A 16,204-nucleotide genomic window follows, 5' to 3' on the forward strand; every position below is an offset into this window, starting at 1 on the left:
CAGAATCCTGGAGGGCTGCTGCCAGTCCGTGTAGACACAGCTGAGCTAGATAGACCAGTGGTCTGACTCCATATAGGGCAGCTTCCTGTCTTAAACCCCTCAGTCAAAACCGAGGTGGATAACTTTTTCCAGGCTGCATTCTCTTCTGGGGGTGGGGTGAGGGGACACCCCTGTACCCCGCTCAGTAGAAAAAGTGAGTAATGAATATAGTTTACTTTTATACAGTAGGATAATTTCTACACACCTATATGCAAAATCAATTATCAGCTAATAATATTAATTAGGTTTTCTGCCATACGCTTCCTATTTTAAGGGATAGTTTACATGTTTGGGAACAAAAATCATTTTGCTTGATTCAACAGTGCCTGTGAATCAGAATCAGAATAATCTTTATTTGCGTCAGCCACCAGCCATAGTAATAAAATAAGATACAATGTACAGAAGATAAAGGTAAAAACTTAACTACTGTATATAAAATACATTTAAATCAATAATCAAATGACAGATCTTATTCTAGTTGCCCCCGCTAAAAACTTTTCAGTTTTTGCTGTCTCCAGTTAATTCTGAACTGCCAAAAGAAAGGACACTGCAGCAATGGACAATAGCAGAGGGGTGATAACCTCACTCTTCAGTGCCTGTGGTGTTGGTCCTGGGCTGAGCAGGATAATCTTTCTAGAAAGCATCTCTGTAGCATTTGCTCATATCTGGCAGCTGCAAGAAAACCTCAGTGCTTAGAACTAATTGCGCCCAGAACAATGGTTGCCTTGCCTTCTGATGTGCATTTGTTGAAGTTGCTCCTATTGTGTGTGGTCACATTAATGAGAGCGCTCATGACGCTCATTGTAGGGTCTGGCATAATTCCCGTAGATTTCATGGGACTGAGAAATAGGGGCCTTCAAGTGAGTAAGCCACATGCAAACAGTGCTTGCATCAAAGGTGAAAAAGTGCTGGGTTCTATCTTGGGCCTGGTGTGTAAAAAGGGTCCAAGCCCAACAGGCTTCCAGTCATGGACTGTGAAGCAGGCGCCACCATTTCTGCAATTAAATCATCATATTCCAAATGCTTCCAGGAAGGCTAGAACAGTGCAGCATTCCTGCTTAGGAGGAATCAGTGCAAAGGAGACCTCTTGCAAAAGGAAAGCTGCCTTGAATAGCTTCATTCATAGCAACCTATCTCCACATCTTGCATGGCTACCTACCCCCTTCTTTGAACCCAGTTACACAATAGGCTGCTGTGTGTTTTCTGTGTCAAAGAGACGCCTTCCAAAAACATGAGGAGGAGCAACAATGAAAGGTTGAGGGGATGGAAAAGACAGAGCAAAAGTAGGGGACGGTCTGGTTACTCCCCTGTCCCTGCTCCACCTGCTTGATTTTGGTAAGCCAAGAGCCAGCGCTGCTCCCAGGCCAGAAGTGGTGGTGCTTTGTTCTAAAGGTGAGGCAGAAGCAAAACTCGAGGGGGGTCTTCAGCAGAGGAACTTTTGCTCAGCTCCCATGAACATCATTTCCAGGCTGAGGCTTGGAAAGATGGAGCCATTTGAGATTTTCCACCTCGGAGAAATCAAGGGCTAACATTGCTCTCCTCCCCACACTTTTACTGAAACTTTGCAGAATCCCACACCACCTTTGCCCTGTTCCCTAAGTGTTATCATTAGAATAATTATTATTTATTGCCTGCCTTTCACCCCAAGATCCCAGGGCGTGCTACAACATTAAAGCACAATGTTCAAAACAGTTTATAACAACTTGCAATTACAAAAATGTGGTGTGATTTCTGCAGGCAAAGCACACGCTCTATCACTGAGCTATGACCCACCACCTCCATTCCCCCTACCCTCCCCCTCTTGGAGGCATTGAACTTTACATCATGTAAAGGCACAGTCTGAAGATGGTGCCCTCATCACAAGCCCTGGTTTGCATTTCCTACAGGGCTTGACCCGGCTGGCCCTCTCTTTGAAGGGATGTCCCCAACAGACCGCTTATCCCCAGATGATGCAGACTTTGTCGATGCCATCCACACCTTCACCCAGCAGCAAATGGGCCTCAGCGTTGGCATCAAGCAGCCTGTTGCTCACTTTGACTTCTACCCCAATGGAGGGACTTTTCAGCCTGGATGCCACATCATGCATGTCTATAATCACATCGTGCAGTATGGAATTACAGGTAAGGAACATAACAAATGTAAGAAGCGCCCGGCTGGATCGAGTTAATGGCACATCTCCCTCAGCATCCTGTTCTCACAGAGGCCAACCAGGAAGAGAGAAGGAGGTGCGGTAATGTTGGGGCTCTGCAGGGTGAGGCCCACAAGTGTGCCTGCCATCCCACACTTTCAGCACTCCTCCTCCTTACCCCCATAATATACAGTGGTGCCTCGCAAGACGAAAAGAATCCGTTCTGTGATTCTCTTCGTCTAGCGGTTTTTTCGTCTTGCGAAGCAAGCCCATTGACGGATTAGCGGATTAGCGCTATTAGTGGCTTTTAGCAGCTTTTAGCAGCTTTTAGCAGCTTATCTGCTGATTGGATCAGCTGATAAGCGGCTTAGCGGCTTAGAAAAAGTGGGGGGAAAGGGAAAAAAACCCGCAGGAACTCGCAAGACATTTTCGTCTTGCGAAGCAAGCCCATAGGAGATTCGTTTTGAGAAGCACCTCCAAAACGGAAAACTCTTTCGTCTAGCGAGTTTTCCATCTTGTGAGGCATTCGTCTTGCGGGGCACCACTGTACTGTTGCATCCCATACACACCTTTAGGCAAAATCTTCTCCCACAGGATCTGTGCATATGATATTTCCACAGCTTTGAAGGAGATGATTGTTCTAGTCTGGTGCAGTAAAACCAACAATGAGTCTTGTGGCCTCTTAAAGGCTGACAGTTTTAATGTCGCTGAAGCTGTTGAGGAACAGAGCCCCCTTCATGCAAAATGTGCGAAAGAGCCACCCCACCCCCACCCCGCTTGAGTGAAATGGATTGAATTCCAAAGTTTGTAGGCGGATGTGCTTGGGAAGGCCCAAGCAAGAGAACAGGATGGGTTGTCCTTAGTGCTTCTAAGCATCAGCTGAAAGAGCTTAAGGATCCCCATAGTGGCAATGTCCCAGTAGCACTCCTGTCCCCAATTCCTATTGCCTTCTCTCCTGCTGTTCCCCTCACTCAGTCTTGTATGTCTTGTGGCCCACAAACAGAACACAGCCTGCCAACCAGCTGCCCCCCATCTTCCTGGATTTTTCTGCCTCTGCCATTAGAGCCCGGCATTTCCCAAGATGCAAAGAGAGGGAGAGGACTGCACTTCTGGCTGCTGCCCCTGTTGCTGCTGCCCTTCCCAAGCGGATGGGGTCTCAGGGATGGTCTCCCTGCAGGCAAAAGTTCTGAAGTTCCTCAAGTAGCCCTTCCTCTTCATCAGTGCCAGATTTAGGGTGGTGCAGGTGGTTCCCTGAGGGGGTGCAAATTTGAGACAATCCATAATTGAGAGGATTCATTTGGGAATGCCAAATTTTGGCTTCCCACAGGGCGCCATATCATAAAAGATTGCTGAAATCGGGTCCTGTCTTCATCTTCCTTGCAGTCTGTCTCCTGGCTCTTCTGACGGAATGATTCAAGAGTAGCAGCGGGTGGTTTATTCTTGAATTCATCCCTGGGATGTAGATAGCTGGCTCTGTCCTTCAGATTGGTGCTGGTAGGAGGGGGCTTGTCAGAAGAGGGACATGGCAGCAGAGTGCTGGGGGAGAAGAGACCAGGTTGGGAGCTCTTTCCATTCCCTGTGAAAAAGAGATCGCGGAAGCGCTGTGGTCCTGCTGCCCTGTTTTTGTGCAGGTCTGGCTCAGACCGTGAAGTGTGCGCACGAAAGGTCCGTCCACCTCTTCATCGACTCCCTGTGGCACAACAACCAGCATATCAAGGGCTACTGGTGCAAAGACATGCAGACCTTTGACAAGGGCCGGTGCCTCAGCTGCAGGGCAAAGAGGTGCAACATCCTGGGCTACCATATCCGGAAGGAGAGAGTCCCTGGCAGCCGGCAGCTGTTCCTGAAGACGCGAGCCCAGGTGCCTTTCAAAGGTTGGTGTGAGCAGATGAGAAGGGAGCAAGAGATTGCCGCCATGTCTCCTGGGAAGCCAAGGCAGGCAACGTCTATCTGTGCTTACACAACATATGGGTTTAGGTGTGTCTCTGAGTGAGCATCATAGGCGTAGCCAGGATTGGGGGGGGGGGGGCTTTTGTTGTGGGGGCAGAACCTCATTTAGCTAGCTTTGTATTTTTATTGATTTAGGGGGAGCAGCTGCCCCTCCCCAACCCCCCCCCCTTGGCTACTCCCATGGTGAGGGTGGAACCTGAGTTTGGCAGCCCTGATATGAAGAACCACCCCTTCCTGGGCCTCTGGCTGGAGACAGACTTGCCAGGTGTGCTATCTCAGTATGGAAAGGGGCAGGGGTGGGGACAGGTTGAGAAAAATGCAGGGAGGATTGTCAGATCTACAGGCTTCCATTACTCAGTGGTTCTGATGAATTTGACAAAAAACAGGCCATGCCAGTGTATTTGCCCAGAGAGGGCCACAAATGACCTCCTCCTTCAATGGCACTCCAGATTTTATTTGGAATTTGTCTGCAGACAAACAGTCAGTCACATTGGCATTGTTTTCAGAGTGCAAATAGGCAGCTGGAGAGTTTGGGCATTTTCAAGGTGAGATTGTGGCTTATTGTGGGAGATTAGCAGCAAAAGCTAACAAATGCATATCCTTGCTAGTTAGTATGAGAAGGGGATAAGACCACAGAGCTGTATTGATGATAGGTGGGCCATAGAAATACAGTTGGCTGAGAGGGCTCTGGGTGACGTCATTTCCCCTCCTCTCCTGGAGAGGAAGGAACATACAGTGCTCCCTGTTCCTTTCTCTCTCCCTTTGACTAGCTAGGGATGCAAACATGCCTCTGTTTGCTCCAGCTTCAAGCAGATGCCTGAGGCTGGTTATACTGTAAATATAAAGATTTTGCCTGAATAGTTTTTACTGCTACTGTTGCTGTGAACCAACACATCATTATAAAGTAAGTAAGTTTTTAAACTTGCTTTACAAGTTGCTGCCTGGTTCTTAGTTAAGTGGGGTAAGGAAGGGAGAGCCAGCTTAGTTCATAGCTGGACCTGTCCAAAAGAAGGCTTTATAGCCGAATTCCTATACTTTTAATTTTGCTGTCAATGATGGGATTTTGAAACTCTGTTCAGCCCACACATGTGGGTGCCTGGGGAGATAAATTGCAATTAATATATCCTCTCCTACCCATTAAAACCAATCCCACACTTATTGTCTCTCCCATGGGTGGGGGGTAGGGTGTATTCCCTGCCCCCCCTCCTGCCCTCCTGCCTCTAACTGCTCGACTGCCTTCCAAACTGAGGCTTACAAAACTCTGTGACTCCCAAACAGAACACAGCCTACTAGCGACGTGAGTCTTTTCTTCAATAACATTGTTGGTTATTAGATAAATTCTATCCAACATTTTACTCAAAGTACTTGTAAAGGGGGACAACAACATATAGTTGTCCAATCCAGAATAAAAGCAGGTTAGTATTTAAATTACTTTTTTGAAAAACAGACTACTAATTGCCAATGAACATTATTTTCAATAACAACCTCGTACTAAAGAGACGGAGTGGAGTCAACCTGTCCCAAACGGTAATTCTAAATTCTGAACTATGAAAGGCTTGACTTTGTTACAGAAGACGCTCAGCAGCTAGGCTTGCGTTTTCACCCAAAAGAGCAGCTTCCACCATTGCTGTGCCCCTGCTGAAGATAAGGAGAGCCTGATGGATCAGGCCAGTATCCCATCTAGTCCAGCATCTTCTCCTTACAGTGGCCACCCAGATGTTTGTGGGAAACCAGCAAGCAAGACCTGAGCGCAGGAGTCACTCCCCCCTCCTGTGGTTTCCAGCTACTGGCGTTCAAAAGCAATTGCTTCCTCTGACTGGAGGCAAAGCATAACCATCGTGGCTAGTAGCCATCAATAACCATAAATTTGTCTACTTTAAAGCCATCCAAGTTGGTGGCCATTGATGTTTCCCATGGGAGTGAGCTCCACACTTTTAACTCTGCACTGCATGAAGAAGTACTTCCACTGAAAAGTCCCTTCTGCCTGGTGTCAGGGCCCAGCTGGGCTGAACTGAGCAAAGGAGGAGACACAAAGCAATGCTCAATCCGCAGATCTGAAAGGTCAGAGAGGAGCATGAGCGAGGTGGACATTCCTGGGCTTGCAACAATGGCAGCAGAAATAATTTCTGGTTCTAATCAATCATGCTAGTTTGCATTTACAGTGGTACCTTGGGTTACATACACTTCAGGTTACATACGCTTCAGGTTACAGACTCCGCTAACCCAGAAGTATTACCTCGGGTTAAGAACTTTGCTTCACGATAAGAACAGAAATCTCACAGTAGCAGCGCGGTGGCAGCAGGAGGCCCCATTAGCTAAAGTGGTGCTTCAGGTTAAGAACAGTTTCAGGTTAAGAACAGACCTCCAGAATGAATTAAGTTCTTAACCCGAGGTACCACTGTACATGGCATTTCAGACTGTTCCAAGTGCTCCTAAACATCATCATCATTTGAATTTATATACCACCCTATACCCAGGGGTCTCAAAATATAAAACCACAAAATCAAAGATATAAAATCACGATATAAAACCACAAAACACCTAATAAAAATAAAAACAACAACCTATAGCCCCCCCCAAAAAAACACATTTTAAAAGGGCATATTATGTAAATTGGATCAACCAAAAGGCCTAGTTAAAAAGGAACATTTTTGCCTGGCGGCTAAAGGTGTATAATGAAGACACCCGGCGAACTTCCCTGAGGAGAGCATTCCACAGCAGGGAGCCACTGCAGAGAAGGCCGATTCTCGTGTTGCCACCTTCTGGACCTCTTGAAGAGGTGGCACATGAAGCAGGGCCTCTGAAGATACCGTATTTTTCACACCATAGGATGCACCGGACAATAGGACGCACTTTGTTTTAGAGGGGGCAGAACAAGAAAGAAAAATTCTCCCCCTCTCTGCCCAGCGCCCCTTCAGTGAAGCGGCAGGAGGCGCTGCACAGAGAGGGGGAGAACTTTCCCCCTCTTGTTTTCCCGCTCTAAAACAAGGTGCCGTTTAAGGTGCGTTCAGGCAGCTACCTTGGAAGCCTGGAGAGCGAGAGGGGTTGGTGTGCACTGACCCCTCTCGCTCTCCAGGCTTCAGGTTCCTTTCGACCTGCTCTTTGGGGCTGGCGGGGGGAAGCCCACCACCAGCCCCAAAGAGCAGGTCAGGGAGCAGCGGAAAGGCGCAGCGGAGAGGCTCCTGCCATAGCCGCGCGTCACCTCTCCAGCCGGGAGAGGGTCGCGGGGCTATGGCGTCTTCACTCCATAGGACGCACACACATTTCCCCTTCGTTTTTGAAGGGGGAAAATGCATCCTATAGAGCGAAAAATACGGTAATCTCAGGGTCCAGGTAGGTTCATATGGAAAGAGGCGGTCCTTGAGGTATTGCAGTCCTGAGCCATTTTAAGGCTTTATAGGTCAAAACCAGCACTTTGAATTGGGCCCAGAAACTAATTGGTAGCCAGAGCAGTTGAACCAGGATCAGTGTAATACTCTCAAACCGTCTTGCACCAGTGAGCAACCTGGCTGTTGAATTCTGCACCAGCTGAAGTTTCTGAACCATCTTCAGAGGCAGCCCTACGTATAACACATTGCGGTAATCTAACATTGAAGTTACCAGAGCACAGGCAACAGTTGTTAGGCTATCCCTGTCCAGAGAGGGGCGTAGCTGGGCCACCACCCGAAGCTGATGGAAGGCACTCTGAGCCACTGAGGCAACCTGAGCCTTGAGCGGCAGCAAAGGACCCAGGAGGACCCCCAAGCTATGAGCCTGCTCCTTCAGAGGAAGTGTAACCCCATCAAGAGCAGGCGACCTCCCAGCCATCTGGTCTTGGGAACTACCCACTAACAGTGCCTCAGTTTTATCTGATTGAGCTTCAGTTTGTTGGCTCTCATCCAATCCATTACCCAGGCAAGACACTGGTCCAGCACTTCCACTGCCTCACCTGCAGATGTAAAGGAGAAATGATCTTGGTCATCCTTGCATCATCCATGTAAGGTGGGTCAAAATTATTATCCCCAGGTTGCACCCTGAAGTTAAAAGTTAGCAAGTTGTCAAAGGTTTCCTGAACTAATGAACGAAAGATGTGACATTCGAATGCAGTGTGACTTCATGACTCACAGCTCAGACCTGGCCGGGGAGGGAGTGGCGGAAGCGAGACCCTCCCTCCCCTGAGGCCCAGCACTGCTCTTCCCCCACTCGGCATCCACCACTGAGATCCGCTTGCTGGGACTGGTGCCGCCGCCATTGAAATAAGACATTTTGAGAATGTCAAGTTATCCGAAAGGTCAAGGCATGGAACAAGAGCAGTCTTTCATCGTAGGCAACGGAGAACAACAGTGCAGCTATTATTCCTGGGCCTGTCAAATGATCTGGTATGACTTTCCTCAAAACGCTGCAGCGATCATGTGAGAATGCCAGATAGGAACAACAAAACCACATGCCAGAACATGGATGCATTTTGCAAATGATTAAAGCAATCAGGGATTCAAGTCTGAATCCAATGAGGAGTTCCCCTTGCCCTGGAAACAAGAGCATCACGGTCAATGCTGGCTTCCAGGTTTCTTTTTGGGGAGGGGGATCTTTGGGAAAGACATTCTGAATGTCCCCCTTTTCTCAGTGAGTTTACCCACTTGCTACCATTGTTGCCGGCTACTGCAGTTGCTCCTCTGCCCCATCTTTGTTACTGCCTGTGTCTTCAAACCAGCCAGTGCCATTGAAGGCCAACATGGCGGTGGCTTGTGTGCCAGAGCGCAAGCCAGCCAGCCAGTTGCAACAGTGGTGAGGAGGAACCAGTACATGGAGGGGGTCATGAATGGGCACCTGACTGGGCTGTTGCTCCTAAGCAGGTGCCCTGCCATGTTGACCCTTAAAGGATGACCCTTTAGGATGATAGATGGCATAATCTAGTGTCTTACAACATCTGAAGGGCAACATGTTGTGGAAAGTTGCATTAGATGAAGCAAACAAAGTGAATTATTATATGGGAGAACCACTGCATTTCATTTTATATCATTTTATGGATCTGAATTTTGAGCTAAGGATTCAAACACCATGTTGCATTTGCAATGGGACAGGGGTGGGCAATCTTTGTGGCCCAGCAGGCCAGATTTTATCTCCTCCCACACCATAGGCCAACTATGACAGGTGGGTGGCCCCAGCCCCAGCTGCTAAACATCTGGCATCATGATGACATCAGGCAACTGATAGTTCGGCAGTCCTACCCACTGGTCAAAGTTGGTCGGAGGGGAGAGAGGAGGGGTGTCTGCATTGTCAGCACATTCCCCATAGGAAACTCACTGGTGAAGCAGCACCAGCAGAATTAACCCCTGCCCTCTCCCATCTGACTGAGAGGTGGTTTTGGGGAAATGGCCTTGTGGATCCCCTAGCAGCCCAAGTTTGCCCCTGGAGTAGGGAGAAAGAAGACAGCCAGTAAAGGCAGGTGCATATTTTCAGCCAGTGGTTTCCTCCTTTCCACAGTTCATCACTATCAGTTCAAGTTCCGTTTCATCAACGAATTCAAAGAGAGGCAAATAGATCCAACATTCACAATCTCACTGACAGGCAGCAAAGACAACGTTGAAAACCTCTCCATCACTTTGTGAGTACTGGATAATATTGTTGCTGTTGTTTTTATTATTTTTTATTAAATTTCTATACCGCCTTCATCCAAGGATCACAGGACAAGTTGCAATATAAAAATGCAAAAATATATAACATTGTAACAAACAATAACAACCTTCCCTACAGTTTAAAAGGCCATAGATTGTTTAATTAGCCAAATTAAATGCTGAATTATAAGCCAAATTAACGCCAAGTGTGCTCCTTTACTGTGCCGGGTATAGAATCTATCTTTGAAACCAATGTGTGTGTATCAGCTCAGAGAGGAGCGTGGGCGGTAACAAATATTTTTGTGTAGAATAGGGGTGGGGAGCCTTCAGCCCACAGGCCACATCTGGCCAGCCAAGGATTCAAATTTGGCCCACAAGGACATTAATCCTAAACCAAACCCATCTCACACCTGACGACATGTGGGGCAGGTAGAGACACTGCTGACACTACAGTTGGGAGCTTTAAAAGTGCACTGGAAAAGGAAACCAAGAAAAGCAGGCAGCTCCAGTTTGCCCGCCTGTCAGCTGATGCTTTTTGCCAGCACTCGCTTCCTGCTGGATTGCTGCACGTCTCACCTCCCCCACATTAAGCACCTTATCTAGGCTGGTACCCACGCACCCCACTTCCTTGCTTATCTGTCTCGCTGCTGACAACAGCCTTACATTTTTATGTATATAGGAAGATAATATGGATCAACAGAGCTACGTGCATTTTTGGTCTCTCATTGGGAGCACAGCTTTAAGGGTAATCACAATGAGCTCCTGGACATCCAAACTGACCACCATGTTTGCTATCCTTTATAACACATATTCCTCACATGGTCTCCATTTTCAGGGGGGGCGGCAGCTGGATAGTTATTGACTTACTGATTCTATTTTGTATTGACTCTGTAAATTGATTTTGTTTATATTATGTTATGTATTGAAGTGGTGTATCAGTGAAGTTCATTTGATATATAGCAAGCATAATTTGGTGGGAAAGAGACCCAAGGATAAACGAATGTGTGAAAGGTGCATTGGTGTCACACATGCATTTTGGCTGAATTACTTGTCCATTGATTTCAATGGGTCTGTGCCTTGTATGATGCTTGGATTTTTGCTTTCTCCCTCTCCAACTCTCCCTTAAGAGTCGAAGGCATTACAGGGAATAAAACATACACTTTTCTTGTCCCTCTGGAAATTGATATTGGTGAGCTGATGATGATCAAGTTGAAGTGGGAAGGGATTGCAATTTGGGAAAACATCTGGAACACTGTTCAAACAATCATCCCATGGGGAAAGGGCGACCGCCGACTGGGACTCATCATGGAGACGATACGAGTCAAGGCAGGCGAAACTCAACAGAAGTACGTGTCATGGGACAAAGAGGGGTGACTGCTTATAGCCCTGTTGGGGTTTGGGCCATTTGAGCCAAGCTGGTGCCCTTTAGATGACTCCAATCAACATTTTTGCTGGCTGGGGCTGATGAGAGCTAGGGGCACCAGGTCGGCAAAGGCTGCATTCGAGGATGACCAGAGCCAATTCCAGTATTGCTTGCCTTCTGCAGCTGATGCCTGGAGCAGGGCTAGGACACTTGTGGGGCTCCAGTCATTGCTGGACAACCTCTCCCATCACCTTTAAACACTGGGCATGCTAGCTGGAGAACTTCATGTCTCTCATCCTTGCTCCAAGGGACAAGCTGCCCTTCTTCTTTGGCCCAACAGCAATGTCTGCATTTGCACTAGGATGGATTTTGCCCCCCCCCCAAAAAAAAAAAAAACAACACAGAGAGATTATTAAGACCCTGAATCTTGCATTACATCACAGAACACGTGTGTTCCAATTTGACAATATAGACAGTCCCACACGAAAGAGGAGACCCCCATAGTTAAGTGGCTGTGTTTTTCGGGCAGGAAGGTCAGACTTGGAAAGCATTTCCAGTTCTAAAAAGGAGCAGATCACAGGGGAAAGAAGTCTTTTTCATCTGAGGCCTTGGAAAGTTGCTGCCAGAGTAGACTGATAATAGTAGGACACAGGAAACTGCCTCATACGGTGCCTCTGGCCACTGTCCCCTTGTCCTCAGCACTGCCTACTCCCTGGCTATGGCTGCCTAGGGTCTGTCCATCTAGCAAAGCAGAGCAAGATCCCAGCACCTTCTACATGCAAAGCATATGTTCTATCACAGAGCTATGGCAGAAGTGATAGAACATGACCTGGTTTAAGACATCTTCTCTATGTGGACTTCCTTGCCAAAGGAAGTCCATCTGATCATCAGCCTTGCAGTGCTGCACCAGGCAATGAAACTGCTTTTATTCTAAAGGCTGTTGCAGCTGTTATGGTGATTGGCTTTCCTTGCTAATCGTCCCTGTGCCCTGCTGTGATGAACTGACGGCTGTCATTGGTCTTTGAGCTTCCAGTCTAGTATGATGCCATTTTTATGATGCCATTTTTAGAGTGCACTTTTTAAACACTACATGTCCTCTTGGAGATATGACTATTACAATTAAATAAACAAGTAATATTTTGTTTCTCCCTCTTCTCTTCTCTTCTCTTCTCTTCTCCCCCCCCCCCCCAATCTTCTGCACAGAATGACATTCTGCTCTCAAAGCCTTGACGATTTACACCTCTATCCAGGCCAGGAGAAAATGTTTGTTAGATGTGAAGTAAGCTCCCAGCGGCTCAGGTGAAGTTACAAATAAGCAAGAACCTGGAAAAACTGTCACTGCTCTTCAATCACTTTCAAGCTGTACCTTTTCTTTGGGTTTTTATTTCTTAACATCTATAATTTTTATGTATATATCTTGGCTGGGCAGGGTGGGGTGGGGTCATAGAAAACTCTGCTGGATCCCAAACTTCAATTGTTTACATTTATCCCAAATGTTGACTAAAGTGTGAAAACAACTAAATCAGCTGTTAAGTAGGCCAGAATATGCATATTTCATAGATGGTTAGACAGCATGGATTTTTCATTACCAACTCACTCAATAAAGGGACATACCATTTTACACAAAAAGTTTTCTGGTCCAATCTGGTTAGGAAATTTAAACAGCACGTCGAGATCTCAAAATGAGCAAGAATCGCTTGAGGTTTATAGACTCATTAAAATTAAACCCTAATGTGTGTCCTTATTTTTTAAAGTCTGGGCATTTTAATGTTTTGAGTCAACAGCTTAGGCTATGGACTTAGTTCAAAATTTGCCAGCCCAGTGCCCTCCTGTGCTGGCTGGGGCTGATAGGATTTGGAATTCAAAACATCTGGAGGGGGCCAGGTTGGTGAAAGCTGACTTAGTTCATAAAGCTACACCTGAAGATGACCATGTCATGATAGTATACAGTCCAGGGGTACATTTGTGTCCTGTGCAAACTTCATTGAAATGCTGGGGCACTATACAAAAGCATTACAGTGGTACCTCATGTTACATACCGTCCCCCTTACAAATGCTTCAGGTTACGTGCTCCGCTGACCCGGAAGTAAATGCCCCTTGTTGCAAACTTTGCCCCGGGATGCGAGCGGAAGTCGCGCTCAGGTGGCGCGGCAGCAGCAGGAGGCGCCATTAGCAAAAGTGCACCTCAGGTTTCAAGCGGTTTCCAGTTACGAACAAATTAAGTTCGTAACCGGAGGTACCACCATACTGTAGAGAAGACTTGCATAGCTGGTGATTTTGAAAGTACACTTGTATAACCCCTCCTGCACTCATATAACACCCCTTCAACAATTATTATTATTTATTGAGTTTATATACCGCCCTATACCCGTAGGTCTCAATGAAATGGTAGAAGGTACTTTCGGAATTTGGATTCCCTTTGCTATATCTAGGAGGGCTGGTCCAAGAGTGTTCAGTGCTTCTAGCGAAGGGCATTATCTGACTGGATTGGCAGCTGAATCTTCTACCAACACTGGCCATAGGAGAGCAACTTCCACTCCACCCAAGGGCAGCAAGCAGGCCACATGCCATGCACACACACCCCTTCCTCTCCATCTTGCTGCTGCCTCCTGCCTCACGCCAAATGGGTCAAGCCCAGCTAGACAGCTCTGCAGGGAAAATCCTGCCCATTTGCTTCCCTTAAGAGGGAAAGCCAGTCCTGTTAGCCATACAAGCATTAGTAAAATTAAGGCTTATGGCTCAAGCTTAACACTGGTGTGAAAGTGAAGTCTTGATTTTGTGCCCATAATGTGTTTTGGGATTATAGCCTATAATTCTAACACACTTAATGAGCACAAGATCAAGGTTAAATTTCATACCAGCTAAATTAAAAGCAAGCATTCATTGGAATCACATGTTTGGGTGCATGTTTAGTATAGCATGAACATATATTCCCACTTTGACCAGCATCTGCAGTAGAACAAACCACCTTCTCAACCCCATCAACATTAAGAGCTACGGGCAGTCTTCTGCAAGGCTATGGAAGCTTCAGCTAAAGTGATAATTGCAACCACCCCATGAGCATGTGGCTAGTATAAAGGCCAGCCCAATACATTTTTGTTCTCTGAGGCAACAGAGATAGCAGCCTCCCCATTCCACGTACAAAAGCCAAACACCATTGATGGGACAGAACCCTCCACTGCATCTGACAGCAACAGGCTTGCTTAGGTGGCGCTGGGCAGGGCATGACACTTGCAGCTTTGACTGCTCTCCTCCCTGCAGTATCTGTGTTATAGCAGGGCCAGCCCTGGCTAGCATGGTCATCTGAAGCCATTTTCAAATTTGCTAGGGTCCCCAAATGAAACACTGGTCTGAACACATTGGCTATACTTGTTGAAACCTTGCTTTTAAACTATGTGAACCAGAAAATCAAGTTCTGCAAACTGTGGGTTTGATCCTGACTTAGCCGTACTTCCCGAAATTAATGGGGCAGGTTAGCCACAGCTACTGTATGCCTGGCTCCAGCATGCCCGGGTCCAGCGCTAGAATCCTAAACATATACATGCTCTGCAGACTTTCAGGTAAATATGTATTTAAGACTTTTGTTTAAGGATTTTCACAACAACTTGGAAAAGGCGTTACAGCTGAGCAGTATGTTTCTGTGTAGGGATCCAGGACTCATCACCTTTTAACCGGAGATACTAAAGATTGAATCAGGGACGGAAGGCAAAGCAGTTGCCCTACACCAAGTTATGACGCTTAGTGCAGGTGACTGAAGCAGCAGGGGTGGGCTGCCGTTCTTTTGCCACTAGGGGCTCGTCCACACTTCTGCTTGGGTTCAAGCGGTTTTCCCTGCACCCCACTCCTTTCTCAGAGAAAATCTGTTCTTTGGCTCTAAATTAGACCAAACGTCAATCTGGAAAAAACCTGAATTGCTGTTTGCTCTGATTGAATGCTAAGAAGGAGTTTTATCCAGGGCAAAGCAGTGAGACAACAGGATGGGTGCACGAGTCCCTAATCTAGCCTTTATGGACCTTTTCAATCCTGCCCCTTTTTTCCTAAGATTCAGGAGTGGGAGCAGAATGCACTTTTTAAGCTCAAGTAAATTAAGCAACTGTTTCCATGTCTTAAGTTGCCATTTGTCATCCATATCTTTGCAAACATCTTTTGAAAATGAGCTGGACATTTTCCAATTGCACTGAATTGTTCTTTTGGCTTGTATCCAAAGTTAAGTTCTACTGAGAATTAGGCCCATCAATGGGCATGAGTAACTTAAGTCCATTTGTTTCAATGGGTGAGCAGAACTTCCTGGGATACAATCCTTTGTTTCCCACATAATAGGGAGTGTTTTCCACAAAAGAAGTCCACCAGAAAGACAGTGCTTGGAGATGAGGGAAAACATGCTAGCATGCCTATTACTCAGCCACCTTAAACAGAAACGTGCACAGTAAACTTAGTTGCGTCCAAAGTGCTACTTTAAAGGGACGCAGGTGGTGCTATGGCCTAGGGCTTGCCGATCAGAAGGTTGGCAGTTCAAAACCCCACGACGAGGTGAGCGCGCGTTGCTCGGTCCCTGCTCCTGCCAATCTAACAGTTCAAAAACATGCCAAAAAGTGCAAGTAGATAAATAGGTACCGCTCCGGCGGGAAGGTGAACGGCGTTTCCGTGCGCTGCTCTGGTTTTGGTGTTCCGTTACGCCAGAAGCGGCTTAGTCATGCTAGCCACATGACCTGGAAAAACTGTCTGTGGACAAATGCCGGCTCCCTCGGCCTGTAAAGTGAGATGAGCGCCACAACCCCAGAGTCGTCTGCGACTGGAATTAACTGTCAGGGGTCCTTTACCTTTTTTAAGTGCTACTTTAGGTGCTCCAAGTAGTATTTTTGACTGTTTCTCTTGGCCTTTGAGATTGTTACCCTATGTGTCATATCTGAAATTACAACTCCAATATCTGTTTGCCATATAAAATGAAGGGGTCAATATTTAAGACTGAGGTCAAAGCCTCACATCACTCAAGTGCCCAGAACTAATTGCTCTGATCAGTTTACTTGTGCAGTCCACCCACCAATGCATAGTGTTGCACTAATAAAATTGACATTGATAAGAAATAGTCCAATCCATCCCTTAAAAAACACACATACACACACACACACA

At 46.8% G+C, this 16,204-nt stretch overlaps 1 protein-coding gene across 1 annotated transcript in view; it reads left to right on the plus strand.

The window, feature by feature from the left end:
• Positions 1–12,703, plus strand: part of LIPC (lipase C, hepatic type) — a 50,340-nt gene extending 37,637 nt beyond the window's left edge. Inside the window, exons 5-9 of the mRNA XM_083475877.1 lie at positions 1,926–2,159; positions 3,799–4,041; positions 9,581–9,701; positions 10,839–11,057; positions 12,278–12,703. Coding sequence (XP_083332003.1) covers positions 1,926–2,159; positions 3,799–4,041; positions 9,581–9,701; positions 10,839–11,057; positions 12,278–12,377 — 917 coding nt within the window. The 3' untranslated portion in view covers positions 12,378–12,703. The remainder of the gene's footprint in view (positions 1–1,925; positions 2,160–3,798; positions 4,042–9,580; positions 9,702–10,838; positions 11,058–12,277) is intronic.
• The last annotated feature ends 3,501 nt before the right edge of the window (positions 12,704–16,204 follow it).

Source organism: Podarcis liolepis, assembly GCF_965112155.1.
Source record: "Podarcis liolepis genome assembly, chromosome: 14".
NCBI lineage: Eukaryota > Metazoa > Chordata > Lepidosauria > Squamata > Lacertidae > Podarcis > Podarcis liolepis.